Raw genomic sequence first — 27173 nt, 5'->3', positions numbered from 1 at the left:
GCCTGAACCAGACCTACCTGCTACTGTTGGTGGGTCTCCTGCAGAGGCGTGTGTGTGTGTGTGTGTGTGTGTGTGTATGGCTGTGGCTCACCGTGGGGATAAGGACACTGGCAGCAGAAGTTCTGGGAAGTAATCCTTGGTGTGAGCCCTCCCAGAGTCTGTCCTTAGCCCCACCAAAGAGGCCAGGTAGGCTCCAGTGTTGGGTTGCCTCAGGCCAAACAACCAACAAGGAGGGAACCAAGCCCCACCCATCAACACTCAAGCGGATTAAAGTTTTACTGAGCTCTGCTCACCAAAGCAACAGTCAGCTCTACCCACCACCAGTCCCTCCCATCAGGAAACTTACACAAGTCCCCTAGATAGCCGCATCCACCAGAGGGCAGACAGCAGAAGCAAGAAGAACTAGAATCCTGCAGCCTGTGGAACAAAAACAACATTCACAGAAAGATAGACAAGATGAAAAGGCAGAGGGCTATGTACCAGATGAAGGAACAAGATAAAACCCCAGAAAAACAACTAAATGAAGTGGAGATAGGCAACCTTCCAGAAAAAGAATTCAGAATAATGATAGTGAAGATGATCCAGGACCTCGGAAAAACAATGGAGGCAAAGATCAAGAAGATGCAAGAAATGTTTAACAGAGACCTTGAATAATTAAAGAACAAACAAAAAGAGATGAACAATACAATAACTGAAATGAAAACTACACTAGAAGGAATCAATAGCAGAATAACTGAGGCAGAAGAATGGAAAAGCGACCTGGAAGACAGAATGGTGGAATTCACTGTTGTGGAACAGAATAAAGAAAAAAGAATGAAAAGAAATGAAGACAGCCTAAGAGACCTCTGGGACAACATTAAACGCAACAACATTTGCATTATAGAGGTCCCAGACGGAGAAGACAGAGAGAAAGGACCAGGGAAAATATTTGAAGACATTATAGTAGAAAACTTCCCTAACATGGGAAAGGAAGTAGCCACCCAAGTCCAGGAAGCGCAGCGAGTCCCATACAGGATAAACCCAAGGAGAAACATGCTGAGACACATAGTAATCAAATTGGCAAATATTAAAGACAAAGAAAAATTATTGAAAGCAGCAAGGGAAAAATGACAAATAACATACAAGGGAACTCCCATAAGGTTAACAGCTGATTTCTCAGCAGAAACTCTACAAGCCAGAAGGGAGTGGCATGATATACTTAAAGTGATGAAAGGGAAGAACCTACAACCAAGATTACTCTACCCAGCAAGAATCTCATTCAGATTCGATGGAGAAATCAAAAGCTTTACAGACAAGCAAAAGCTAAGAGAATTCAGCACCACCAAACCAGCTCTACAACGAATGCTAAAGGAACTTCTGTAAGTGGGAAACACAAGAGAAGAAAAGGATCTACAAAAACAAACCAAAACAATTAAGAAAATGGTCATAGGAACATACATATCGATAATTACCTTAAACATGAATGGATTAAATGCTCCAACCAAAAGACACAGGCTTGCTGAATGGATACTAAAACAAGACCCATATATACGCTCTCTACAAGAGACCCACTTCAGACCTAGGGACACATACAGACTGAAAGTGAGGGGATGGAAAAAGATATTCCATGCAAATGGAAATCAAAAGAAAGCTGGAGTAGCTATACTCATATCAGATAAAATAGACTTTAAAATAAAGAATGTTACAAGAGACAAGGAAGAACACTCCATAATGATCAAGGGATCAATCCAAGAAGAAGATATAACAATTATAAATATATATGCACCCAACATAGGAGCACCTCAATACATAAGGCAACTGCTAACAGCTATAAAACAGGAAATCGACAGTAACACAATATTAGTGGGGGACTTTAACACCTCACTTACACCAATGGACATATCATCCAAAATGAAAATAAATAAGGAAACAGAAGCTTTAAATGTCACAATAGACCAGATAGATTTAATTGATATTTACAGGATATTCCATCCCAAAACAGCAGATTACACTTTCTTCTCAAGTACGCACAGAACATTCTCCAGGATAGATCACATCTTGGGTCACAATTCAAGCCTCAGTAAATTTGAGAAAACTGAAATCATATCAATCATCTTTTCTGACCACAATGCTATGAGATTAGAAATGAATTACAGGGAAAAAATGTAAAAAACACAAACAATGGAGGCTAAACAATACATTACTAAATAACCAAGACATCACTGAAGAAATCAAAGAGGAAATCAAAAAATACCTAGAGACAAATGACAGTGAAAACATGATGATCCAAAACCTATGGGATGCAGCAAAAGCAGTTCTAAGAGGGAAGTTTATAGCTATACAAGCCTACCTCAAGAAACAAGAAAAATCTCAAATAAAAAATCTAACCTTACACCTAAAGGAACTAGAGAAAGAAGAACAAACAAAACCTAAATTTAGCAGAAGGAAAGAAATCATAAAGATCAGAGCAGAAATAAATGAAATAGAAACAAAGAAAACAATAGCAAAGATCAATAAAACTAAAAGCTGGTTCTTTAAGAAGATAAACAAAATTGATAAACCATTAGCCAGACTCATTAAGAAAAAGAGGGAGAGGACTCAAATCAATAAAATTAGAAATGAAAAAGGAAAAGTTACAACAGACACCACAGAAATACAAAGCATCCTAAGAAACTACTACAAGCAACTCCATGCCAATAAAATGGACAACCTGGAAGAAACGGGCAAATTCTTAGAAAGGTATAACCTTCCAAGACTGAACCCAGAAGAAATAGAAAATAAGAACAGACCAATCACAAGTAATGAAATTGAAACTGTGATTAAAAATCTTCCAACAAACAAAAGTCCAGGACCAGATGGCTTCACAGGTGAAATCTATCAAACATTTAGAGAAAACCTAACACCCACCCTTCTCAAACTCTTCCAAAAAATTGCAGAGGAAGGAACACTCCCAAACTCATTCTATGAGGCCACCATCACCCTGATACCAAAACCAGACAAAAATACTACAAAAAAAGAAAATTACAGACCAATATCACTGATGAATATAGATGCAAAAATCCTCAACAAAATACCAGCAAACAGAATCCAACAACACATTAAAAGGATCATACACCAAGATCAAGTGGGATTTATCCCAGGGATGCAAGGATTCTTCAATATATGCAAATCAATTGATGTGATACACCATATTAACAAATTGAAGAATAAAAACCATATGATCATCTCAATAGATGCAGAAAAAGCTTTTGACAAAATTCAACACCCATTTATGATAAAAACTCTCCAGAAAGTGGGCAGAGAGGGAACCTACCTCAACATAATAAAGGCCATATATGACAAACCCACAGCAAACATCATTCTCAATGGTGAAAAACTGTAAGCATTTCCCCTAAGATCAGGAACGAGACAAGGATGTCCACTCTCACCACTATTATTCAACATAGTGTTGGAAGTCCTAGCCATGGCAATCAGAGAAGAAAAAGAAATAAAAGGAATACAAGATTGGAAAAGAAGAAGTAAAACTGTCACTGTTTGCAGGTGACATGATACTATACAAAGAGAATCCTAAAAATGCCACCAGAAAACTACTAGAGCTCATCAATGAATTTGGTAAAGTTTCAGGATACAAAATTAATGCACAGAAATCTCTTGCATTCCTATACACTAATGATGAAAAATCTGAAAGAGAAATTAAGGAAACACTCCCATTTACCACTGCAACAAAAAGAATAAAATACCTAGGAATAAACCTACCTAGGGAGACAAAAGACCTGTATGCAGAAAACTATAAGACACTGATGAAAGAAATTAAAGATGATACCAACAGATGGAGAGATATACCATGTTCTAGGATTGGAAGAATCAATATTGTGAAAATGACTATACTACCCAAAGCAATCTACAGATTCAATGCAATCCCTATCAAATTACCAATGGCATTTTTTACAGAACTAGAACAAATCATCTTAAAATTTGTATGGAGACACAAAAGACCCCGAATAGCCAAAGCAGTCTTGAGGGGAAAAAACGGAGCTGAAGGAATCAGACTCCCGGACTTCAGACTATACTACAAAGCTACAGTAATCAAGACAATATGGTACTGGCACAAAAACAGAAACATGGATCAATGGAACAGGATAGAAAGCCCAGAGATAAACCCACACACCTATGGTCAACTAATCTATGACAAAGGAGACAAAGATATACAATGGAGAAAAGACAGTCTCTTCAATAAGTGGTACTGGGAAAACTGAACAGCTACATGCAAAAGAATGAAATTAGAACACTCTAACACCATACACAAAAATAAACTCAAAATGGATTTGAGACCTAAACGTAAGACCGGACACTATAAATCTCTTAGAGGAAAACATAGGAAGAACACTCTTTGACATAAATCACAGCAAAATCTTTTTTGATCCACCTCCTGGAGTACTGGAAATAAAACAAAAGTAAACAAATGGGACCTAATGAAACTTCAAAGCTTTTGCACAGCAAAGGAAACCATAAACAAGAAGAAAAGACAACCCTCAGAATGGGAGAAAATATTTGCAAATGAATCAATGGACAAAGGATTAATCTCCAAAATATATAAACAGCTCATGCAGCTCAATATTAAAGGAACAAACAACCCAATCCAAAAATGGGCAGAAGACCTAAATAGACATTTCTCCAAAGAAGACATACAGATGGCCAAGAAGCACATGAAAAGCTGCTCAACATCACTAATTATTAGAGAAATGCAAATCAAAACTACAATGAGGTATCACTTCACACCAGCTAGAATGGGCATCATGAGAAAATCTACAAACAGGGGCTTCCCTGGTGGCGCAGTGGTTGAGAGTCCGCCTGCCGATGCAGGGGACACGGGTTCATGTCCCGGACCGGGAAGATCCCACATGCTGCGGAGCGGCTGGGCCCGTGTGCCATGGCCGCTGAGCCTGCGCATCTGGAGCCTGTGCTCCGCGACGGGAGAGGGCACAACAGCGAGAGGCCTGCGTACCATAAAAAAAAAAAAAGAAAATCTACAAACAACAAACGCTGGAGAGGGTGTGGAGAAAAGGGAACCCTCTTGCACTGTTGGTGGGAATGTAAATTGATACAGCCACCATGGAGAACAGTATGGAGGTTCTTTAAAAAACTAAAAATAGAATTACCATATGATCCAGCAATCCAACTACTGGGCATATACCCAGAGGAAACCATAATTTAAAAAGACACATGCACCCCAATGTTCACTGCAGCACTATTTACAATGGCGAGGTCATGGAAGCAACCTCAATTCCCATCGACAGATGAACGGATAAAGAAGATGTAGTACATATATACAATGGAATATTACTCAGCCATAAAAGGGAACGAAACTGAGTCATTTGTTGAGACGTGGATGGATCTAGAGACTGTCATACAGAGTGAAGTAAGTCAGAAAGAGAAAAACAAATATCGTATATTAATGCATGTACGTGTAACCTAGAAAAATGGTACAGATGAACCGGTTTGCAGGGCAGAAGTTGAGACACAGATGTAGAGAACAAACGTATGGACACCAATGGGGGAAAACCCCAGGGGGGTGGGGATGGTAGTGTGCTGAATTGGGCGATTGGGATTGACATGTATACACTGATGTGTATAAAATTGATGACTAATAAGAACGTGCTGTATAAAAATAATAATAATAATAATAAAATAAATAAAGTAGACCAAAAAACGGTTTCTTTCCCTTGAAAATCCAGAACTTTTCAAAAGGAAATAAATAAAAATAAATAAAAATCTCTGGTCTTAACTCTTTGGTGTAATTACATGGAGGCTCATACTTCCTGGTACTAGGGAGACCATGTGATCACTTTGAACATAGGAAATTACAAGCTGCTGAAGTGGTACAAAACTTTACAGTTGACTGGGCTCTATTAAGCTTATTTTTTTAAAAAAATAAATTTATATATTTATTTATTTTTGGCTGCATTGGGTCTTCGTTGCTGTGTGTGGGCTTCTCACTGCGGAGGCTTCTCTTGTTGCAGAGCACGGGCTCTAGGCACGCGGGCTTCAGTAGTTGTGGCACGTGGGCTCAGTAGTTGTGGCTCGCAGGCTCAGCAGTTGTGGCTCGCGGGCTCTAGAGCACGGGCTCGGTAGTTGTAGTGCACGGGCTTAGTTGCTCCGCGGCACGTGGGTCCTTCCCGGACATGGGCTCGAATCCGTGTTCCCTGAGTTGGCAGGCAGATTCTTCACCACTGTGCCACCAGGGAAGCCCTAAGCTTATTTTTTAAACTATTTTTTTCTTTGCAGCTAAAGAATTACCAAATATGGGAAATGCTCAAATGTAAGAATAAAATTGGAATTAGCTTAGTGAATCTAGTAAACCCATTGCTTGAGGGCCAGCGGGCTACACCCCTGAGGTTTGGAGGCCTAACCTCCATCAGGGATAGTGGCTTGAGCTTCTCCGATGCTAAGTCTAGGAGCCTGTGGGGAGTGGGACGAGAGACTTTCTTTGCCAAACTTGCCTTTGTCTGGGACCCAGCACAGTAATTGAGGTGGATGATGAGGTCAGCTTTTCTCTCTGGCCTGAGGATGGGCGGGTAGCTGGAGTTGACGACGAATGCAGTGTCCAGCAGGCTCAAGTGGTTCACGGACCCTGTCAGCTGGTTTGGGAAGCCATCTAGCACCGTGTCTGAAAGTCAAGGCTTGTGGTTATCCTTACTCCTTGGCGCCCTGATCTCAGCAGATGGTCAGAGGCACCTGGTGGGGATGGGCTGCCCTGCCCAGAGCTCATCCACTTCAGCCTGGCCTCCAGCCCTCCCCTTGGCCAGGATGCCCGGTGAGTCCCAGTGTCCCCCTGAGTAGGCTGAAGAAGAACAGCATTATCTGGGGGGTTTAGCAAGTCTTTTATGGAACGTGCACAGAAAGCCCACTATGGCTCAGTCACAGAATTTGTGGTGTAGCAGGGGCTTAAGAATATCCTATAAATTAGTGCAAACCGTGGGCCCAGAGCCAGCTGCCTTTTCTGCCCCAGATAGTGAGGACAAAGATTATTAGCCCAGGCTCAAGCAGCCATTGCAGGCTGTGGCCAAGTAAAATACCAAAGATGGTGGAAAGTCAAATTTAGAGCCTCAGCAGGGTGGGGACGAAGTCCTGAGTTGCAGCTGCAAGACCACAGTTTTAGAGCCAGCTCTGCCACTCACCATTTGGAGGTGCCTGGGCTGGGCCATCCCTGCCCAACTCCGGGGGCAGCACTTACATTAAAAGGTGTCCCCAGGGGCTTCCCTGGTGGCGCAGTGGTTAAGAATCCGCCTGCCAATGCAGGGGACATGGGTTCGAGCCCTGGTCCGGGAAGATCCCACATGCCGCGGAGCAACTAAGCCTGTGCGCCACAACTACTGAGCCCACACGCCATAACTGCTGAAGCCCGTGTGCCTAGAGCCCATGCTCTGCCGCAAGAGAAGCCACCGCAACGAGAGGCCCGTGCACCGCAACGAAGAGTAGCCCCCACTTGCCGCAACTAGAGAAAACCTGCGCACAGCAACGAAGACCCAATGCAGCCAAAAATAAATAAAACAAAATAAATACATTTTTTTTAAAAATGAAGAAGAAAAAAAAAAGGTGCCCCCAGAACACAACTGTAGAAAGTCAGGGCCCATATTTCCCCAACTGTAAAACGGGGCCAACTTCTACCTGCTGGGATTGTTATATAGATGCTGTATAGAGTCATTGTACAGATTCAATTAATTAAATACACCACCACTCCACCCGCTGTTCAAGGCTTCACCAGATGTAGAATACACCATGGGGAGCGTCTGCCACTTGGGCCCAATGAACATGGGCAAAGGAGTTTTCTCATCCTTTCTCCCTCCACATCCACTTCCCCTTCCTCTAAACAGAGGTAGGCCTCAAGGGGTAGCAGGTAAGGTTACCTTTCCACTTGGAGAACTGGCCATTCTGTTGGTAGTCGGTGTGCAGCTGCAGCCCCAGCAGGAAGTTGTGGAACTCAGACACAAAGGCCCGGTAGGTGAGGATGTTGCGGAAAGTATTGGACAGCCATGACCCTGGCATCACCACTGTGGTGTCCAGGATGTTGGCATCACATTTGGGGATTTCAGGTAGGAGTGGCTCGTCTTCTGCAGGGGAGCGGGGGTGGGGGGGATGAAGGACAGGTCACAGAGCTGGAGTCCCCAGATTGCCCAGGTGAAGCACCACATGGTTGCCCTGCACCCAGGGGTCAGCCTGTAAGTGCAGTGCACACCTTCCTTGTCTAGTTCTCGGAGCCAGGAGGACCCAGGGGAGAGACATAGAACAGGGGCAGGGTAGAGGAGAAGGAGTGGGGTGACAGGCAAGGAGGGGTTCCAGAGAAAACAGAGAGTCCAGAAGGGTGACCTTTAACTGCATTCATAGATCCCCACCCTCTGCAGCTCTCCTGGGCGCCGTGCAGCTCTTCCAAGCCTACCACACGGTGCATCCACTCCCCTGGGCCAGGCCAGAGCTGGCCAAGGTGTGTCCAACTGCAATCACCCTCCCTTCCAGGCAGGGAAGACCCCCTAGCTGCCTTCCTATCTCCGTGGGCCATAGGGATGCCGTTGAAACACGTGGCAGGTGGACTGGTCCTCAGTTGCTGATCCACCTTCCCCACCCCACCCCCATTGCCCAACCAGGAGGGGAAGCCGGTGCGTCACCCACCGATATCATGCACTCTCTCCCTTGTCCACCTGTGGAAAAACTCCTCCGAGGTGTGGGACAAATTCCAGGCATCGAGCAGGTTCAGGGAGAAGATGCTGCTCCACAAACCTAGGGAGCAGGACCAGCGGTGAGCCGCTCTGCCCAAGAGCCTCCAGGCCCACCCAAATACTGATTGATTCTGCCTTGGACTCGATGCCTCCTCCAAGTCAAGCTGCTCAGGGAGTGGGACAGGCTTTCATTTCCCTCTCCCCACAGTGCAGCTCGACATAAGTGACTCAGCTCTTCTCCACCCTCCTCTTGGAACTGGGAGAGGGTATGAAGGCATACAAGGCACAGCCCCAGGAGAGACTTAATGCTGACAAGTGCAGGCTTCAAGTTCAAGTCCAGAAATCACCCCTTGCATCAGTTAACACACTAGTTTAGGACAGTGCCTGGCACATGGTGAGCACTCGATAAATGTAACACCATCTCTTATTATGATTTAAAAAATGCAACACAGGGCTTCCCTGGTGGCGCAGTGGTTGAGAGTCTGCCTGTCGATGCGGGGGACACGGGTTCGTGCCCCGGTCCGGGAAGATCTCACATGCTGCGGAGCGGATGGGCCCGTGAGCCGTGGCCGCTGAGCCTGCGCGTCCGGAGCCTGTGCTCCGCAACGGGAGAGGCCACAACAGTGAGAGGCCCACGTAGCGCAAAAAAAAAAAAAAAAAAAAAAAAAGCAAAACAGTAATAATAATACTCATGTGAAATCTTTCACATATATTGACCCATTTGAATCCTCCATAAGGTTGGTTTTACTCTTAAGCCAAATTTACAGATGAGAACACTGAAGCTCAGGAAGGTTAGGTGATTTGGCCTACTTTGCACAGCTAATAAATGAGGAACCAGAGCTCAAGTCCGAGTGTCTCACCTACAGATCTCTGAGCCACATGCTCGACAGCATAGGTGTTCAGAGGAAGGAGAGGCTGCTGGGGGCTGGGGGCTTTGGGGCTGACTTCCCAGAAGAAATGGGGCTTAAGTGGGACTTTCTGGGATGGGTTGGATTTGGGATAGATGGAAGGGAGGGGGAGGCAGACAACTAGTTTAAATAAGGGCATAACTGTTGCTGAGGCTGTAAAGATGGGTCCGTTTTTTGCGGTTGCCCTTTGACAGATGTACTTCGGGCTCTGAAGGGGAGAACGCTATGAGTGGACATCACAGTCAGGCCCCTGCACTCAGTGGGCCTGGCTTCTGGAGGACCAGGGAACATAGTGTTGGGAGCTGGGCCAGGCTTCCCCAGAGACTCTGTCTTCACCCTGAGGTCCCCTCTGGCCCCTTGGATCCCAGGGGCTGGTTCAAGCCCCGGAAACAGGCATGTTGCTTCCTGGAACCAGGGGGAAGGAGGTAGAAGTTCCAGAAGCTTTCATCTCAGCCTGCAACTCCCAGTCTGGTTCTGAATGGACACCAGGGAGACGACTGGAGACCAGGACATTGGAAGAGTCCCCTCTGTTCCCCAATGACCCAGGAGCCCCTGTCAGGTCCTTCTGGGTCCACAGGGTCACAGGGAGATCAGGGCAGTCTGGGAGGCTGGGAGGCTCAGGAGTCTCTCCTGGAATGAGGGTATGCTGACAAATGCCAGGAGAGTCACATGCCCAAGGGATAATCCAAACCAGCACCAGCACCTGGCACATGATCCTGGGGGAACAGACCGTGTCTCCTCGTCATTCCTCTAATCAAACGCGGAGCCTGTTCCGCACAGGGCGGGGTTCCCAGGGGCCTCCCCCAGCCAGAAGTCACCTAGCATGTAGCATATCCGCGACTCTGGGATCCTCCTCATCAGCCGCCCCATGAAGAACTCGGAGCCGAAGAGCTCGGTGGGAATGAAGGCTCCATACTTCTGCAAGCCCACCTCGTAGGGGGAGAACTCGAACCACTCTGCACACGAAGCAGCAGGGCAGGGTATCAGTCTCAGGCCAGGACGGCCCCGCCCATCCTTCTCCCTGCTCGCGCTGTCTCCCCGGCCGCGAGGAGCCTGGGATGGGGAGGCCGCAGTTCCCCCACAGGGCACAGGGGGGCGCCCGTGCCCGGCTTCTGCTGGCCCGGCAAGACTCAGTTTTGCAAGCTGCACAGGCTCGTTTGCGCCTCATAAACCCGGACCAAAACCGGACTCCGAAGCAGGGCAGATCTCTAGAGTCCCTCCATCCTGGCAGCTTAAGAAATGTCTAGGACTCTTTCCCTTCACGACCTTTATTTCCTCTGTCCCATCAAATCTCTGCTCAGGGGAGCCACAGGACCCCTGCTGCCCACCGGCTACACGCATCTGGGCAGAAGGGGATAGCCAAGTGGATTTCTTCGGCTGTCAGCACATTCTTGGTGTGGAGGCTGGCAAAGGTATGGTGGCGGGATGTGTGTGCTGGGGTACTGAGTGCCTTTGCCTGCTGAGAAGGGACCCACCCTGCCCCGGGGAAATTGCTAGCCACCAGTGTTACCTCTGAAATCCTGGTTGCTTACATCATCCTTGACATTGATGGTGAGGTAGACGGGCAGGGGGTTCTGGCCCTGACACAAAGCAGCACTCTGATCTGACAGTTTGCATTCATTTCTCTGTGTGGAAAAATAATGGTTAAGGAGAAGCAGCAGACAAGCAGCCAGGAAGCGGTGCAGAATAAGAAGACAGTCTAGACCTCTGGCAGCCCACCAGGCTCCTGAGCCCACCAGGCTGCTCTGGAGGTCTCACCTGACACCAGTCAAAGCTGCTCTTAAAATGTACCCAGAAAATGTTCACTCATCCTTGGGCCGTTCATCCCCCCAGACACATGGACAGGGTGGGACTGGATCTGCAGTTTAGGGCTGTCCTTCAGAGTCCTGGGGTTCTCCTCGAGTCTCAGGGACCAGAGAATGAAAAGGCAGGGGTGGAGGAGGCCACCACTGCCCCCTCTTCATCCTCATCATCTTCCACCCTACTCAAACGAGAGCAGCTCCATTTTTTAAAAATCTGCTTTGCATGTTGGGCTCTCTCATGAATTCATTTGGGAGGAAAAAAAAGATTCTTCTTTTTAAGCAAAAGATTTGGAAACTTGGCACAGGATGGCAGTCAAATTCCCTCTAAGTCCCCAGAGCACTAAGTGGTGTAATCAAAGTGGGAGTCCTGCAGAACAGCCTGGACCACAGGCCACCTCCCAAAGTGAATCAGCCAGTGTAGACAAGCCCAGTGGAGGTTTTAGAGGACCAGGCCCTGACCCCAGGCCAAGCAGCTGCCTGGTGGGTGACATCCATGGTTGCCCGAGTGTGTAAAGGCCACAGAACCTGTGTGGGATGGTAAACACGTGTGGGTCAAACAACTCTTAGGCCTCCCTTGCAAGGCCAACAGGATGCCTGTCAGAACTGGGCCCAGAGATATGGGCACCACAGCAATGACCGTCATGGAAGGAGAGGAAGTTGCAGACTCAGGGAAGAGCCCAATCCACACTCATTGTCAAGGGGGCCTGAGGCAAAGAAGCTCCTGCCTTGGCCAGAGTGGAAGAGCAGAGGCCTCCTCCCATCAATCCTAGACTTGCTTTCCCAGGAACTTAGGCTCCTTCCCACACCAAACCCTGGGCAATGCTCAGACTCTAATGTTAAAAGCCTTGGAGCTTTCCTCCTCACCACATGGAGCACTAACTACTGTTAGAAATATTAACTGTTGAGGAAATAGTTGACGAAATTCCCATTTAAGGAATAGCACAGAGCAGAGCCAGAATTCAAACCCTGTCCTGCCTGAGTCCAAAAGCCAACACCCTCAGCCTCTGCCTGCCCTGCTCCATCATGTGGACAGAGTAGACGGGGGGTTATCAGAAGGGGCAGGGATCCATCAAAGGCTGTGAGTGCCCGCGTTTGAATCCCCACTGTCTAGCACAGCTCCTGGCATGCAGGAGGTACTTAATTTTTGTTGAAAGAATGAATGAGGGAATGAATGAATGTTGAAGATGAGGTTTGGTCCATCCTTGGTTGCTCAAATTGTCTGTGTTTTCTGGAAGAGGGGATCTACTAGAAAATAATTTGCTGTCCCTCTTCCTTCTGGTAAGTTCTGATTTGAATTCAGAACTCTTCAGACACCTTTGGGAGTGGGGCAGATAGCCCTAGGCCTGGATAGAAATTAGATGGGAAGCCCTGCTCTGGGGTCAAGCAACAACCAAAGTTGGTTCCACCCTGGGGCCTGGGCAGTTGGAAGGGTCCAGGTGTTAGCTGAGCTCACCCCGATGTCCGGGATGGCAGCATCCCATGGGGATCCCACTGCCCTACCACGGCCCACATGGCTCTCACAGCAGCTGGGTCCCAACACAGGCTGCTTCTCTTCTGGGGCACACACTGCTCAGATCATTGGATATCAGAGCTGGAAGGAACCTCACTGGGCTCATCTCCGTGTGGTGGCCATAAGAAGGGGCCCAGCAGACCTCCAACTACAGGAGTGTAATTGGCTGACGGCCCAGCTACCCTGCTCTGAAATCCAGGGCTGAGTTTGTTCTAAGGCCACACTTCCCGCTGGGCTGGTCCCAGCCCATGACTGAGCGTGGCAGGGATCCTGAGGCAGGCCCACTGTGGTGGAGGGGAGGGGGCGGTGCCAGACTCCTCTGATGGCCAGCTTGGCTGGGGGATTCTCCAAGGGTCACTGTGCTGACCTTTCAGACCGCACAGTGGGCTAGGATGCTTCCAGCTGGCCTTTCCTTCCCTCTCTCCTCCACTTGGGGTCAGGCTTACATCACACTCTGATGGCTCCCTCCCCATTTTCTCTCACAGGTTCTCAGAAGGCCCGCTGCCTCTCCGAAAGGTTGCACCTAAGCCACCCCTGATGTGAGGGTCTCAGTCATACTCTAAAGGGACTCGGGAAGACAATCCCACCATCTGCCTGCATCATGCGTTCTGATGCCTCATGCTTCTTAAGGCCCAAGGGTGCATCTGCAGGTCTAACCTAACTCCCTCCTGCTGTGATGTACCTCCCGGTGCCCCAGTGAAGGCGGAGGGCTGGGCATCAGCCCTGGGCGAGTTGGGCCCCAGGGGAAGCTGAGCACCTACCTCGTCCCCCAGACAGGCCTCGACCAGCAGGCCCCAGAAGTCTGTGAAGGTGACTTTGTAGCCTTCCTGCTTGCGCTGCTGCAGCTCCTCCTGGAATTTGAGGAGCTTATCTGGGGACAGAGTGGGCATCTTGTCCTTGACTACGTGCCTCCGCGCCTCGAGGATGGCAAGCTCCAGGTTTTTGGAGGACCAGTCAGGGTCACGGTACAAGGTAGCCATGGTCCTGGAGAGAGACAGGCGTGGCTGAGAAAGCTGAGCCAGCCCTGGTCTGATCGACCCTGGACGCTGGCAGGAAAGGAGGTGGGCAGGTCATGGGAAACCCTCACCCACCAGGAGAGGAGCCTGGAGGAAATGGGGTGAGGCCTGGTCGGGGAGGGGAGAACATTCTTACTCGAAGTCACAATTGCTGCCATATCTTGACTGCCTGCTGTGTGCCAGGTGGAGTACAGTGCTTAACAGTGAAGATTCTGGACCCAGATCTTCCTGGGTTCAAAACCAGACTCTGCCACTCACCAGCCATGTGATCTGGGCAAAGGTACCTAACTGCTCCTCACCTCAGTTTTCCCATCTGTGGATTCGGGAGAAGGATGATAACTGTACCTACCTCACAGCGTTATTGTGAAGATGACGTGAGTCAATGTAAAATGATTAGGACAGTACCGGGCATGAAGTAAGTGCTGGGGCCAGCATTTGACCCCAGGCTTTGCTGATTCCAAATCCTGGACTCTTCCCACTCTGCCACATTAATTCCCATAATTGTGATGCCAGCTAAAGACTTACTTCCCTTCTTCTTCTTAACTTCTATGTGGGCAGTGGGGAGGAGTAAAATAAAGATAGATATCCCCCTAGCCCTGGGTCTTTGCCTCTGTCTGCCTCTGCTTGGCCTGGACCCGGCTTTTCTCAGACTAGGTCAGGACAGCACCCAGGAATCCCCCTCCCCACAGTGGACCTGGTCTACAGCTGCACAGCTGTCTGAGCAGCAGCCTCTCCCTTCAGGAGATTTCTTCAACAAAAAGTACCCTGCTCTCCATAAGGTTCACGCTGTTACTTTCATACCTTTAAAAAGCTTTAAAAAACATTACAAATGATTGCTTTTGATTTTACAGAACTCCTTCCCAGTGCTTTCCCAGGCCAGGAGACACCCTACCCCCACCCCAACTGGGTCTGAGGTCCTCCCAGTTTCCTGCCTGGCCCAGAGGTAGGCCAGGAGGATGCAGGTGCCCCTCTACCCTGGTGCAAGCGGGTTTATCTCCTTAACCTACTTCCCATGGGCAGTGGTTTATCGGTGAGATTAAGAATGTGGGGCCCCTCCTCCCCCCAAAAAAAGAATGTGGGCCCTGGACTCAGACAGCCTGGGTTGAAATCCCAGCTCTACCGCTCATTAGCTGAGTGACCCTGGGCACATTCCTTTCTTTCTCCAGCTGTAAAATGAGCATAATGACAACATCTTCCTCATAGCCTTCTTGTGAAGAGGAAATGAGATAGTCCATTGGAAGCAGTCACCCCAGTGCTCGGTGCAGAGGCAATGCCGGTAATCGTCAGCTATCCTTCTCTCCCACCTGGGCTGAAGCCTCGGGGCCTCTGGTACACCAGGAACCCTTGGTTTTCCTCACATCCACCCCCTCAAATGAAAGTTACCCAGAGCCCCTCCAGGATGAGGGACACAGCTTGGGACGTTGAGGGCTCTGAGGCCCACTAGTTACACACAGAATAAGATGCAGCCCTGGCTGAGAGGATGTGGGTGGTCACAAGGCCTGGGTCACCCTAGAGCAGGGCTGCATCATGACTTCGGTGGGCCCCTTCCACCATAAAAATATTAAAAGTTATCTTCTATGACTGTTGTATAAAGACAAATATAGTGATGTATTACTATATATTAAAACACTTTCTTCAACCTAGAAGGTTTCTTATAAAGAACCTAAAAGAAATTACAACATCTTTGTGGGCCACCACCGGCATCGTGAATCCCAGGTGCCATGGCTCCTGTGGAGAAGCCGGCCTCACGCTGGCCTTACCTGCCGGGTGAGCTGAGGGCTCACTCTCCCTGCTCACCAGCAAGAGTGAGGACGGGGAGCCCAAGGATGCCTGCACTGCAGAGGGAGCACGCAGGGCTGGGGGTGGGCTGGAACGTGGCAGCCAGAGCAGCGGGAGACCTGGCACAGTCTGAGAGAGGGCAGCTGCTGGGGAGATGCACCAGTGGCACCAGTGGTTCACTCATAACTGGCTGCCACGCTCCTGGGACCCTGCCATAGTAATGGAGTCATGACCAACACGTGTCCCTGGTGTACCCAGTACTGGGAGAGCATCTCACAACAACCCCATGAGGTCAGGGCTATTACTATCCCCACTTTACAGATACAGAAAATGAGACTCAGAGAAGTTCAGCTGCATTCCCAAGGTCACACAGCTGTGAGGGGTAGAGCTGCCCAGGTGTCATGAGTCACTCTAACTTGGGGCGGATGAGCTTTCCCAGAGACCCCACCCCCGCCCACCGGCCAGCCTGTTGGCTGCTTGCTCTGGGCTTCACCAGACAGTGGCCCCCGGCTCCTTACCAGGTGGCCCCTGACAGGCCAGTGATGTAGCTGGCACAGTTCAGGACGTTCAGCTTCTGCAGCCCCAGAAGGTGGCCGTACATGGCAGTCATGGATCTTATTCCACCCCCGGTGGCCATGATGGCTATCAGTGGGACCTGGGGGCACATGGAGGCAGACTGCTGGGGCAATGCTGGGTAGGGGAAGACTTGGAGAGACAGGAGCTTAGAAAGAACAGTGGAAGAGGAAGAGCTGGCCACAGAGAGCAGAGAGTGGGGACTGAGTGACCTGAAAACTGCCTTTCACAGAGTGTCAAGCCGCCTGGTAGGTCTAGAACTGGACCTTAGTTCCAAACCCAATGGTTGGTGTCGGGCTTGGTAAATGAGAAAGCCGTGGCTGGAAGAGTTCTTGGCACTGTTAATCTAGCTCTCAGTTAACAGATGATGAACTGGGGCCAGAGGGCTGGGTGGCTCACTCAAGACCCCAGCTTGGGCTTCCCTGGTGGCGCAGTGGTTGAGAGTCCGCCTGCCAATGCAGGGGACACGGGTTCGTGCCCTGGTCCGGGAAGATCCCACATGCCGCGGAGCGGCTGGGCCTGTGAGCCATGGCCGCTGAGCCTGCGTGTCTGGAGCCTGTGCTCCACAACGGGAGAGGCTGCAACAGTGAGAGGCCTGCATACCGCAAAAAAAGAAAAAAAAGACCCCAGCTAGTGTGTGATTCCCTAATGGTTGCAAATCAGCACCTGCTGTAGAGGCACTTGATGTCAGGCTCAGGCCTGGCACATGATATGTAGTCCCTATAGACCATATGTGTAAAAGCAGGAGTAAATGGATTTTTGATGTGTGAAGGAGCACAGTTGTCACCTCTGGGTTTACTTAGGTTTAAGATGTCCTCAGTGTGTTTCCCTATAGATGGGAGAGCGAGGCGTGGAGTCTTTGCCAAGACTCACTCAGTTTTCATCTGAGTGGGGACTGTAAGACCTACTGTCGGCCGAAGTCCCATCACAGCCCTCCTCAGGGATGAGGTCTCTGTCTACACCTGTGGTTGGCCTCTGAAGTGCGGGCTCTCCGAGGGCTGACCTGCTGCTCAGGGGAGTGTGAGCCTCAGCCCCTACCAGGGAGGTGACAGAGGGCTCTGGCAAAGGTACCATCATCTACCCTGTGCACAGAAGCTGGCCCTGCGTGAGGAAGCTGCCTCTCTCCAGCCCCCCAATGCTGTTCATTCTGTGTGTGTGTGTGTATCTGTGTGCGTACGTGTGTGTGTGTCTGTGTGTGTGTGTGTGTGTGTGCGCATGTGTGCATACATTTATGGGAAGGGAGAATTGAAGAATGAAAGGCCCAGGGCCTTTTGGGTGGAGGTGTGTAGAATGTGGGAGGTGGTGGAGCTTCCAGTGTTTTCCTGGCTGGGGAAAGGATGCCACATTGTCCCGTGTAGGTAAGACATCATTCATCATCTCAGGATCTGTTAGTGCACGGGGAGCAGCTGGGGCTCCTTCCTTTCTCTCTATTCTGCCCTTCCTGCCCTTTGCGAACACACAACTGAATCACAGCCAGCACAGCCCTCACCTGGGCACCTGGAACCTCAGCAGTAAGGGCCACCAGGAAAGGCCGTGCTGAGGCTGCCCTGGGGCAAGGGAGGGACTGCAGGGGGCAGCTGGCAGGCACAGTGTTCGAAGGACAAGCCGGGCTCTGAGCGGACCTCTGCTCACCCACCTCATCTGCCTGCAGGTCCTCGTCCAGCTGCAACACCTGCTTCAGCGCCTCAGCCACCACCACCTTCCGCTTCTGCAGGAACTCCAGCTCTGCCTGGCACAGGCTGAAGCCTAGACGCACGTCCAGTGCCTTGGAGCTGTGGAGACAGAGGACCTTGGCTGAGCGGGTCTGTAGACTCCACCTCCATGGAGAAGACATGGCTTTAGGGTCAGTTGGACCTAGGCTCGAAGCCTGGTTCTGCCAGGAATCACCTTTGTGACCTTGGGTCCCTGCTTTCTCATCTGTAAAATGGGGCTAATCATGCTTAACTCCTGGCACTGTCTTCAGCACTTAATGAGATAACAAATGTAAAGCCCCAAAGCCTTAGCTGGTGCACTGTAAGCAGGTACTTAACACAATTAGGGACTCACTGAACCCTCTGCCTCTTCAACGAGATCTGGAAAGTCTTGAAAGGCTCCCCCCAGGCACCTTCTAGAGTCCAAGGCCAGACTTGGGTGACAAGAGGCCCTGAGATCCTTTTGGCCAGTCCCTCTGAATAAGGCTCTACAGTAGGGCTCTTCTGAGCTGGATAAACAAGTTCCTGTTCTCATGGAGCTCATATTCCTTGGTGAGCTTTTCCTGCTCCCAGAGTAAAAATCATCCTGTGTGACAAAAACCCTTCACATCCCTGATCTCACCCTGTCACCCCCACAGGTCTGCAAGGTGGGTGGGGCAGGAAGAGCATGCCCAATGCTTGCCCTCTTTTTATCACATCCCTGATGTGAGCAAGTCCAGGCTTCTGGCCTGGCATCCAAGCCCCCACCTGATCTGTCCAACCTCACCTCCTGCTACTTCCTGGAAGGGTCCATCGGCTCTCAGAGCCCAGGAGTAGTCTGGGTTCTGAGCCTCCTCCTTCTGCCCACCAACATCCCTTGCATCCTCCAAGGCCCTGCTCCCCAGTGACTCCAGGAGAATGGACCTTGACAATTTCCAGCCTGATTCTTAGTGACCCGAGTAACTATAAAGGTCACATCTCCTCGAAGGCAGAGCCTGGGAGCTCTCCCATTATGTTTCCTTCATGTCTGGTATAGGCCTGCAGACACAGCTGTGAGGAAATCTTCCCTTGGCCTCAACAAGGGATGAATAATAAAACAGCAATAATAATAACATTTGTTAATATTTTCTGAGTTTCCCACTTTGCAGATCACTGATTTCTTCACATGTGTTATCTCACTGGATCCTCAAAGCAACCCAAGGAGAGACAGTACTCTTGGTATTGCTCTAATTTACAGGTGAGAAAAACTGAGATTTAGAGAGGCTTAATAACTTGACCAAGGACAAACAGCTATCAAATTGTAAATGGAGACTACAGTCACTTGATTTTCAACAAGGGTGCCAAGACAATTCAAAGGGGGAAAGAACAGTCTTTTCACCAAATGATGCTGTGACAACTGGATATCCACATGCAAAAGAATGAAGTTGGACCCCTATTTCACACTGTATATACAAATTAACTCAAAATTGATCATAGACCCAAACTGAGAGCTAAAACTATAAAACTCTTAAAAGAAAACATGGGAGTAAATCTTCATGACCTTGGATTAGGCAATGGTTTTTTAAATATGTCACCAGAAGCACAAGTGACAAAAGAAAAAAATATACATACACTGAAGTTCACCAAAACTGAAAACTTCTGTGCTTCAAAGAACACCATTAAGAATGTGAAAGACAGTCTCCAGAACAGGAAAAATATTTAGAAATCATATATCTGACAAGGGGCTTACATCTAGAATGTACAAAGAACTTTTTTTTTTTTTTTTTTTTTTTTTTTTTTTTTTTATTATTATTTTTTTTGCAGTACGCGGGCCTCTCACTGTTGTGGCCACTCCCGTTGCAGAGCACAGGCTCCGGACGCGCAGGCTCAGCGGCCATGGCTCACGGGCCCAGCCGCTCCGCGGCATGTGGGATCTTCCCAGACCGGGGCACGAACCCGTATCCCCTGCATCGGCAGGCGGACTCTCAACCACTGCGCCACCAGGGAAGCCCCCAAAGAACTTTTACAATAAAAGGCAAATCACCCACTTTAAAAATGGGTAAAGGATTTGAATAGATAGTTCTCCGAAGAAGATATACAAATGGTCCATAAGCCTGTGAAAAGATGCTCAACATCCCTGGCCATCAGGGAAATGCAAATCAACACCACAACAAGATACCACTTTAAGTCCCTAAAGATAAATAAGTCAGAGGGACAGACCGAAAGAGGGCACTTTACCAGGGTGTAGACTTCATGTGTAATTCACCATTCTTGTTCTGGGAATTGAAAGATGAAAAGTTTGTCAGGGATGACAGTTCAGGGCCAAGTGGTCCCAACCAAATAAGTGGAGACTCACCACACGGTGCCCCCTCCGCCCCCCACCCCGGGGCGCTTGACTTAGCGCATGCAGTGCCCCGCCCGCGCATGCGCACACAGGTTCTCTTCTGGACGTCCCTCGCCACCGACCTGGCTCAGTTTCTACACCGTGTCTTTGGCTCCACACTGCAGCTCAGCAGCCTCCTATCCCCCAAGACTCCTATACCCTGCCCGAGAGACCCGCCACGAGCCATGCTCCCCCCCGGACCCCCCAGGCTCTTCCCGTCTCCCTTCCACAGGCACTCCAGGCTACGCTGCTCAGGGACCCCTCCCCAGACCCAGGCCCTCACCACAGGCAGGGTCACCGCCTGGCCGTCAGGGAGGCAATCCATGGGCTGGCACACAGGGCCGTTCTTGTACGCACCGCAGCAGCAAAGCTGGAAGGATGGGCGGCTTTGTGAGCGGAGGGGCTCCTCCCAACTCGCTTCTGAACCAGCCCCTAACCCCCTACTGCCGCAGCCTACTACTGCAGAGCTCCACTTGCTCTTGGGCACCTCAACGTGGACCTGGGGCTGGAAGTACTTGGGGTAGTGGAAGCAGGCAGGGTTTGGGCCGCAGGGCTCCAGGCAGTGTGAGATGTGCTGGGTGTGCTCGAAGGACTCCGTCACTGTCACCAGGAGGCCCTTCACTGGAAGAGAGGACGAGAGGGCTAAGACCCCGGGGAAGCCTCCCACTTCCCACCCCAGCTCGGCCCAGTAAGAGGCCTAGGGGAGGCACCCAGGACAGGGGTTTAGAATTACCGAGGGCACTGGTTAAAATGCCCCAGAGAGTCTCATTCTGAAGGGCCAGGCGGGGCCCAGGAATCTGCATTTTTACAAGGGTGTGTGTGTGTGTGTGTGTGTGTGTGTGTGTGTGTGTGTGTGTGCGCGTGTGTGTGTTCGTGTGTTCTGAGAGGCTGAGTTTTCTGGACTAGTCCTCCTAGGTTCTGCTCCTCCACAAGGTGCCCCAAAGTTACCTTCCCACTGCACTGAAAGCAGGCCCTCTCCTTGCTGCTAATTTGGGGGCAGAGCCTCTTCCTTCCCCCTCCCTCCCCCATGCCAGTGGGGCTGTGCCGCTCTCCTCTCTGCAGACAGGGCTGGAAGCCTTGCATGGGGGGAATGGGGTGGAGTGGTGAGAAGGAGAGTCGCGTATTTGTGGACCTCTTAGGTCCCTGCCAGCTATAAAATGCTAGGACTCCATGAATTGCAGTCTGACTAGAGGAAGGGGTGCAGCTAGAGGGGACTTGGGTGTTGTCGGGGCCCTCCTGCCCTGGGTGCTGACCACTGCTCTAGACCCAGGGAATCCCCCATCTGGCAGGCGAAGACTGGTGTGGACAGATGAGCAGTGCTGTGTCACTGACCCCTGGTCCAGGGCGTTCATCAAGCCCGGGAAGCTCTGAGGGTCTTGTGGGGACCTGAAGAGGGAGCCCTTTTTAGAGCAGGGGGAGGACAGTGGTTAATGACCCCTGAGGGTGAAGCGATCCCAAGGAGTCTCAACCAAGCTTTTGGTTCCCCGTGGAGCCCAGGGCAGCCATGGAGCAGCCAACTCTGGTGTTGACAGGTTTGGGAAGTGGCACTGCCCTCCCCACCCCCCAGCAGGCAGAGGTAGTCAAAGGGCTCACTTTTCCTGTTCTTCTGTCTCCTGGATTCTGCATGAACCTCCAGGCAGGACATTTGTCGAGACTGAAACAAAGGAAGGGGAGGTCATTTTGAGCACAAGCTGCCCGGGATGCTCTACCAGGCCACAAACTCCCAAAGACTGATTTTCGGGGGAGAGATTTCCTTGAATCCTGAGGCTTTAGATGCATCTAATTGAAATGGCTGTACCAACAGCCTAATTATGAAAATCTTTTTAATTCTGAATTTGTGCTTATAGAGAGATTGGAGTTGGGGGAAAATGGAACGAGACTGATTCTGAGAGTGGGTGCTTTATTAGGGAGGTTCCTGAGGTCATCGTTTTAGGAGATGGGATGCTGGTCCAGGTGTTTCCTCCCCAGGAGCAGGAGCCCAGCTGCTGCCCCCACCACTGCCCGCAACCCCTTTGTCTGGCTTCAGTTAGTCTGATTCCTAGTGAGCTCTGGGACAAGGGCCCAAGTTGGGCCTGGTTTCCCCCCCCCACAGTTCAGTTTCCAAGAGCAGCAGCCACAGGTGGCCTCTGGAGCCACAGGAGCCTGGAAGGACAATTACCACCAGCACGCCGTTGGTGATGAGACTCTCAGGTGGAGAGGGGCTGAAAAACAAAATGAGAACTCCTGGTCAGTCATATCGTTCTTTCTAAAAATTTATTTTATTGAAGTATAGTTGATTTACAACACTGTGTTAAGTTCTACTGTGCAGCAAAGTGACTCAGTTATATACATTCTTTTTCATATTCTTCTCCATTATGGTTTATCACGGGATATTGAATATAGTTCCCTGTGCTATACAGTAGGACCTTGTTGTTTATCCATCCCGTATACAATAGTTTGCACCTGCTAATTCCAAATTCCCAATCTAACCCTCCCCTACCCCCTCTTCCCCTTGGCAAACACAAGTCTATTCTCTAAGTCATATCATTTTTGACTGATTTCTCACAAAGGTGACAAAAAACCTATGTAGGGTCAATAAGGAGATAGCAGAGCCTTCTTAATCCTTGTGAAAAATATTGACTTAAGAAACCTTAGAATTTATAAGCAGCTCATGCATCTCAATAACAAAAAAACAAACAACCCAATCCAAAAATGGGCAGAAGACCTAAATAGACATTTCTCCACAGAAGATATACAGACTGCCAACAAACACATGAAAGGATGCTCAACATCTTTACTCATGAGAGAAATGTAAATCAAAACTACAATGAGATATCATCTCACACCAGTCAGAATGGCCATCATCAAAAAATCTAGAAACAATAAATGCTGGAGAGGGTGTGGAAAAAAGGGAACACTCTTGCACTGCTGGTGGGAATGTGAATTGGTACAGCCACTATGGAGAACGGTATGGAGGTTCCTTAAAAAACTACAAATAGAACTACCATATGACCCAGCAATCCCACTACTGGGTATATACCCTGAGAAAACCATAATTCAAAAAGAGACATGTACCAAAATGTTCATAGCAGCCCTATTTACAATAGCCCAGAGATGGAAACAACCTAAGTGTCCATCATCGGATGAATGGGTAAAGAAGATGTGGCACATATATACAATGGAATATTACTCAGCCATAAAAAGAAACGAAATTGAGCTATTTGTAATGAGGTGGATGGACCTAGAGCCTGTCATACAGAGTGAAGTAAGTCAGAAAGAGAAAGACAAATACTGTATGCTGACACATATATATGGAATTTAAGAAAAAAAAATGTCATGAAGAACATAGGGGTAAGACAGGAATAAAGTCACAGACCTACTAGAGAATGGACTTGAGGATATGGGGAGGGGGAAGGGTAAGCTGTGACAAAGTGAAAGAGTGGCATGGACATATATACACTACCAAACGTAAGGTAGATACCTAGTGGGAAGCAGCCGCATAGCACAGGGAGATCAGCTCGGTGCTTTGTGACCGCCTGGAGGGGTGGTATAGGGAGGGTGGGAGGGAGATGCAAAAGGGAGGGGATATGGGAACATATGTATATGTATAACTGATTAAATTCGTTATAAAGCAAAAAAATAAAAAATAAAATCCCTAAAAAAAAAAAAAAAAAAGAAACCTTAGATCTGCAGATTGTCAAGGAGAAAACTGGGATACATTTTAGATAGAATGTCCAGAAAAAAAAAGATTTATAGGTTAGAGGGAGTAGAAGCGTTTCTTTTCTTTTTCTTCCTTAAAGGATGGCTATTCTTTATGTCCATCCAGATGCAACTGCATGGAGTTATGAGGATAAACAGGTTGCAGGAAAAGGCCAGAGCCCCCCATCTCGAGCAGATGTAAACAGTTCTGGTAGCAAAACTGACTCATCCTATTTAATTTGCACATTTAACAAATAGTTTTGACCCAGCTAGAGAGGGGCCTGGTGAGTGTGAAATGTCCTTGTGTTACAAAGCTGAGAAAGCCTCCAAGGTTACAATTCGCCTAGGGGAGTCCACAGCCTCCATGGTCAAAATTAAGCCCAAGAGGACTGTGTTTCCAGATCAACTCTGATGACCAATGCTGAAGTATTTCATTTTGTAAGCCACTTTCTCATTCACCCAAGGAATGTTTTTCCCCCTAAAAGTCCCATCAGACCAAGAACTGAAGGAGAGAGCCCAGATTTTCTTTAATGTGAAACAAATAAAGTTGATTTTAATTTGTCAAATTTAATTTAAATTTTAATTTAAGTTGATTTTAATGAGGCACCTCAAATAGTTCCAAGACCCCCTATGCAGAGGATTCTCCGGGTGGAATTTGACAAGCCCTCTTGTTCTAGTTCCTGCCTCTCATTGTCCCCCTGTCCCTGGGCTGATCATAAGTCCAGGGGACTCAGTTCTGCCAGGGTTAAGAAGCTGGTTTCCCAATCACAAGGCACACTGCTGCCCCAGGGCAGGCTTGTCCCCTCCCGGCAGCGGCCCTACTTCCCTCCCTCACCGCCCTTTCCTTTCCTTTCTCTCTCTGTGTCCCCTTCTTCCCACACTCCAGCTCTGTGACCCAATTCCACTTGAGTCCATGGCATAGTCATACCTCCAGGACCCTGGACCTTTTTCTTAATTGGACATGGTGAGAATTAACCCCACATCTCTGTCCTGAGCCTCCCCTTGACTTGGTTCCAGAGTTGGCTGCAAGGGGCATGGCCTCTGCTTCAGGCCAGGGTTTGGAGGATTTTGTTCTAACAGTCCTGGGTCCAGGAGGAGACGCCTTGGTCCTGACCTCTTTCTCAGCATGGCCTCAAGAAGGCCCCATCCCCATGGTGGCAGGAAGTCTTTCCAGAGGCCACTCTCAGAAATGCTGGGGAGCTGAGGCAGGTGATCTGGCCAGAGTACTAGATCTTTAAAGCAATACTGACATCAGTAGACCTGGATGAGAAGGGATGGGACCCAGGCACTTACAGGATTTAGAAGTTCCCAAGTGATTCTTTTTTTTTTTTTTTTTTTTTGCATTTTTTTAAATTAGTTTCTGCTTTAGAACAAAGTGGATCAGTCATACATATACATCTGTTCCCACATCCCTTCCCTCCTGCGTCTCCCTCCCTCCCACCCTCCCCATCCCACCCCTCCAGGCGGTCACAAAGCACCGAGCTGATCTCCCTGTGCACGCACAGTGAGGAGCATCAGGGGTGGGAGTAGAAGTGGGGGTGGGGAACTGCAGAAAGGAGGACCCAGCTGTACAATGCCTGTGCCCAGAAGCTGCTTTGGGGTCAGGACCTTGGTGGAATCCTGGGGGGGTTGGGTCCTACTCACCTCTCCTCCAGCAGGAACTCCACCTCCAGCTCCTCCATGCCCTGCAGGGGGAGGAAGAGACTGCAGTTGTGAGCTGTGTCTACACCTCTCTGCAGACCAGGATCCTGTGACATCCCAGGAGACCCTGTGGACCTGCCCCTGCCCTTCGCACACGGCGGTCCTGCTGTCTTGGCGTGGGGGCAGCTGCTCCTGGCTCTTTTTGTCCCCTCTGCCTCCCTCTGTCCCCAAGTCTTTGATATCAGGAACATCACTGACCACCCAGGGGAGGGTCAGGGTGTGGAGTTGACCCCTAGACCCAGCAGGTAAATCTCTCTGCCCCAGAACATTTTCCTTTCATCTTCTCCCTCCAGCTTCCATTGCTCTCCTTCTTCCCCAAGGGGCTCAGGGCCTGGGGCAAGGGAGATATTGCCCCCAGCAAACTCAACTCTGAAGGCTAGGAGCCCCTTCCTTCAGCTATTGCTTTGCATCTCTTGCTGTGTAACTTCAGGAAGTCATGACCTCCCTCACTGGACCTTAATTTCCCCACAGAGTATAAGCCAGGTGAGGGCAGGGATGCTTGTCCCTGAGGTGTTGCCACTGCACGGAACGGTGCCTGGCCCATAGGGCATTCAAATACTTGTTGAATGAATTGATAAAATCCTGGGCCTTTTCATCTCTGACTTTCTCTGATTTGCAGATTTGCACTCTTTTATCCTTATCTGTCCTTTGTCCCCTGGGACCATCCCAGAAGCAGGACTCTAAGGAAAGAAAGGGAATCAACACTTATTCTGTCTCCATTTTGTACTGTGAACAGTGCTAGATGCCTTAATTATGTATTCTTATTTAAGTCTCACAGTGACCCTGTGTGGTAGGTATTACTATCACTATTGTATAGACGAGGAAACAGAACGCAGAGGAATTAAGTAATTTCTGCAGGGTCACAGAGCTATTGATAGTAAGCCAGAGCACTGGGATTTGAACAGCAGTGCTATCTTCTCCTGACATGGCTAGAGAGAGGATCCCATAGAACAGCATCATAGGAATAAACAGCTGCCCTCTTGAAGGAGGAGGCTGAGGGCTGGGGCACCTGCATTCACCTCTGTGTTGAGTGGGAAATTCATGTGGGTTTTCTCTCGGAAGCAGAGCTTGGTGAGGTCATAGAGAACTGTCAAGAAATGGTCATCTGGTGTCACCGTGTCTTCATCACAGATGCTCAGCTCTAGCACGTTCTAGGGGAGAACAGAGGGCACAAATCTGGTTACCAAGGTTGCATCAACCCATTCCCAGGATGAGGGGCCTGACCTCAGTCCTAGTGAGGAGGTGGGTCTGAGGGATGGGGACCAGCACAGCTCAGGTGTGAGGGACATCTGTAGGGACATGAATTAAGAGAGGAAAGTGTCTATTCCCTTCTTTGTAACTCTCTGAAGCCTTCCTGTCCTTCTTCTCTGATTCTCCTACTGGGAAATTTTGCTCTTTTGCAAGCTTGGCAGGGGCTTGTGAAGTGTGAGGGATTTCATTTCACCTGGGGGAGAGATGGAAGGGCACAGCAGACAAGACCC

General features: G+C 49.2%; 1 protein-coding gene across 3 annotated transcripts in view; it reads right to left on the bottom strand.

Moving 5' to 3' along the window:
* The window catches only part of PLA2G4E (phospholipase A2 group IVE), a 59802-nt gene that overhangs the window by 2522 nt on the left and 30107 nt on the right, over positions 1-27173 (bottom strand). For 2 of the 3 annotated variants that reach the window (XM_079699636.1, XM_079699635.1), the window contains exons 4-18: positions 26712-26843; positions 25636-25676; positions 22472-22514; positions 21907-21967; positions 20771-20934; positions 20597-20683; positions 20169-20206; positions 17918-18053; positions 16227-16363; positions 13675-13897; positions 11112-11226; positions 10420-10557; positions 8647-8754; positions 7887-8090; positions 6480-6646 (exon numbers count right to left, since the gene is read on the bottom strand). In XM_079699636.1, coding sequence (XP_079555762.1) covers positions 6480-6646; positions 7887-8090; positions 8647-8754; positions 10420-10557; positions 11112-11226; positions 13675-13897; positions 16227-16363; positions 17918-18053; positions 20169-20206; positions 20597-20683; positions 20771-20934; positions 21907-21967; positions 22472-22514; positions 25636-25676; positions 26712-26843 — 1794 coding nt within the window. The remainder of the gene's footprint in view (positions 1-6479; positions 6647-7886; positions 8091-8646; positions 8755-10419; positions 10558-11111; positions 11227-13674; positions 13898-16226; positions 16364-17917; positions 18054-20168; positions 20207-20596; positions 20684-20770; positions 20935-21906; positions 21968-22471; positions 22515-25635; positions 25677-26711; positions 26844-27173) is intronic. The other variant, XM_079699634.1, reaches the window with a different exon arrangement.

This window comes from Hyperoodon ampullatus (genome assembly GCF_949752795.1).
Source record: "Hyperoodon ampullatus genome assembly, chromosome: 3".
Lineage (NCBI taxonomy): Eukaryota > Metazoa > Chordata > Mammalia > Artiodactyla > Ziphiidae > Hyperoodon > Hyperoodon ampullatus.
The sequence above is the reverse complement of the archived record's forward strand: the minus strand, read 5'-3'. Positions and strand labels throughout refer to the sequence as shown.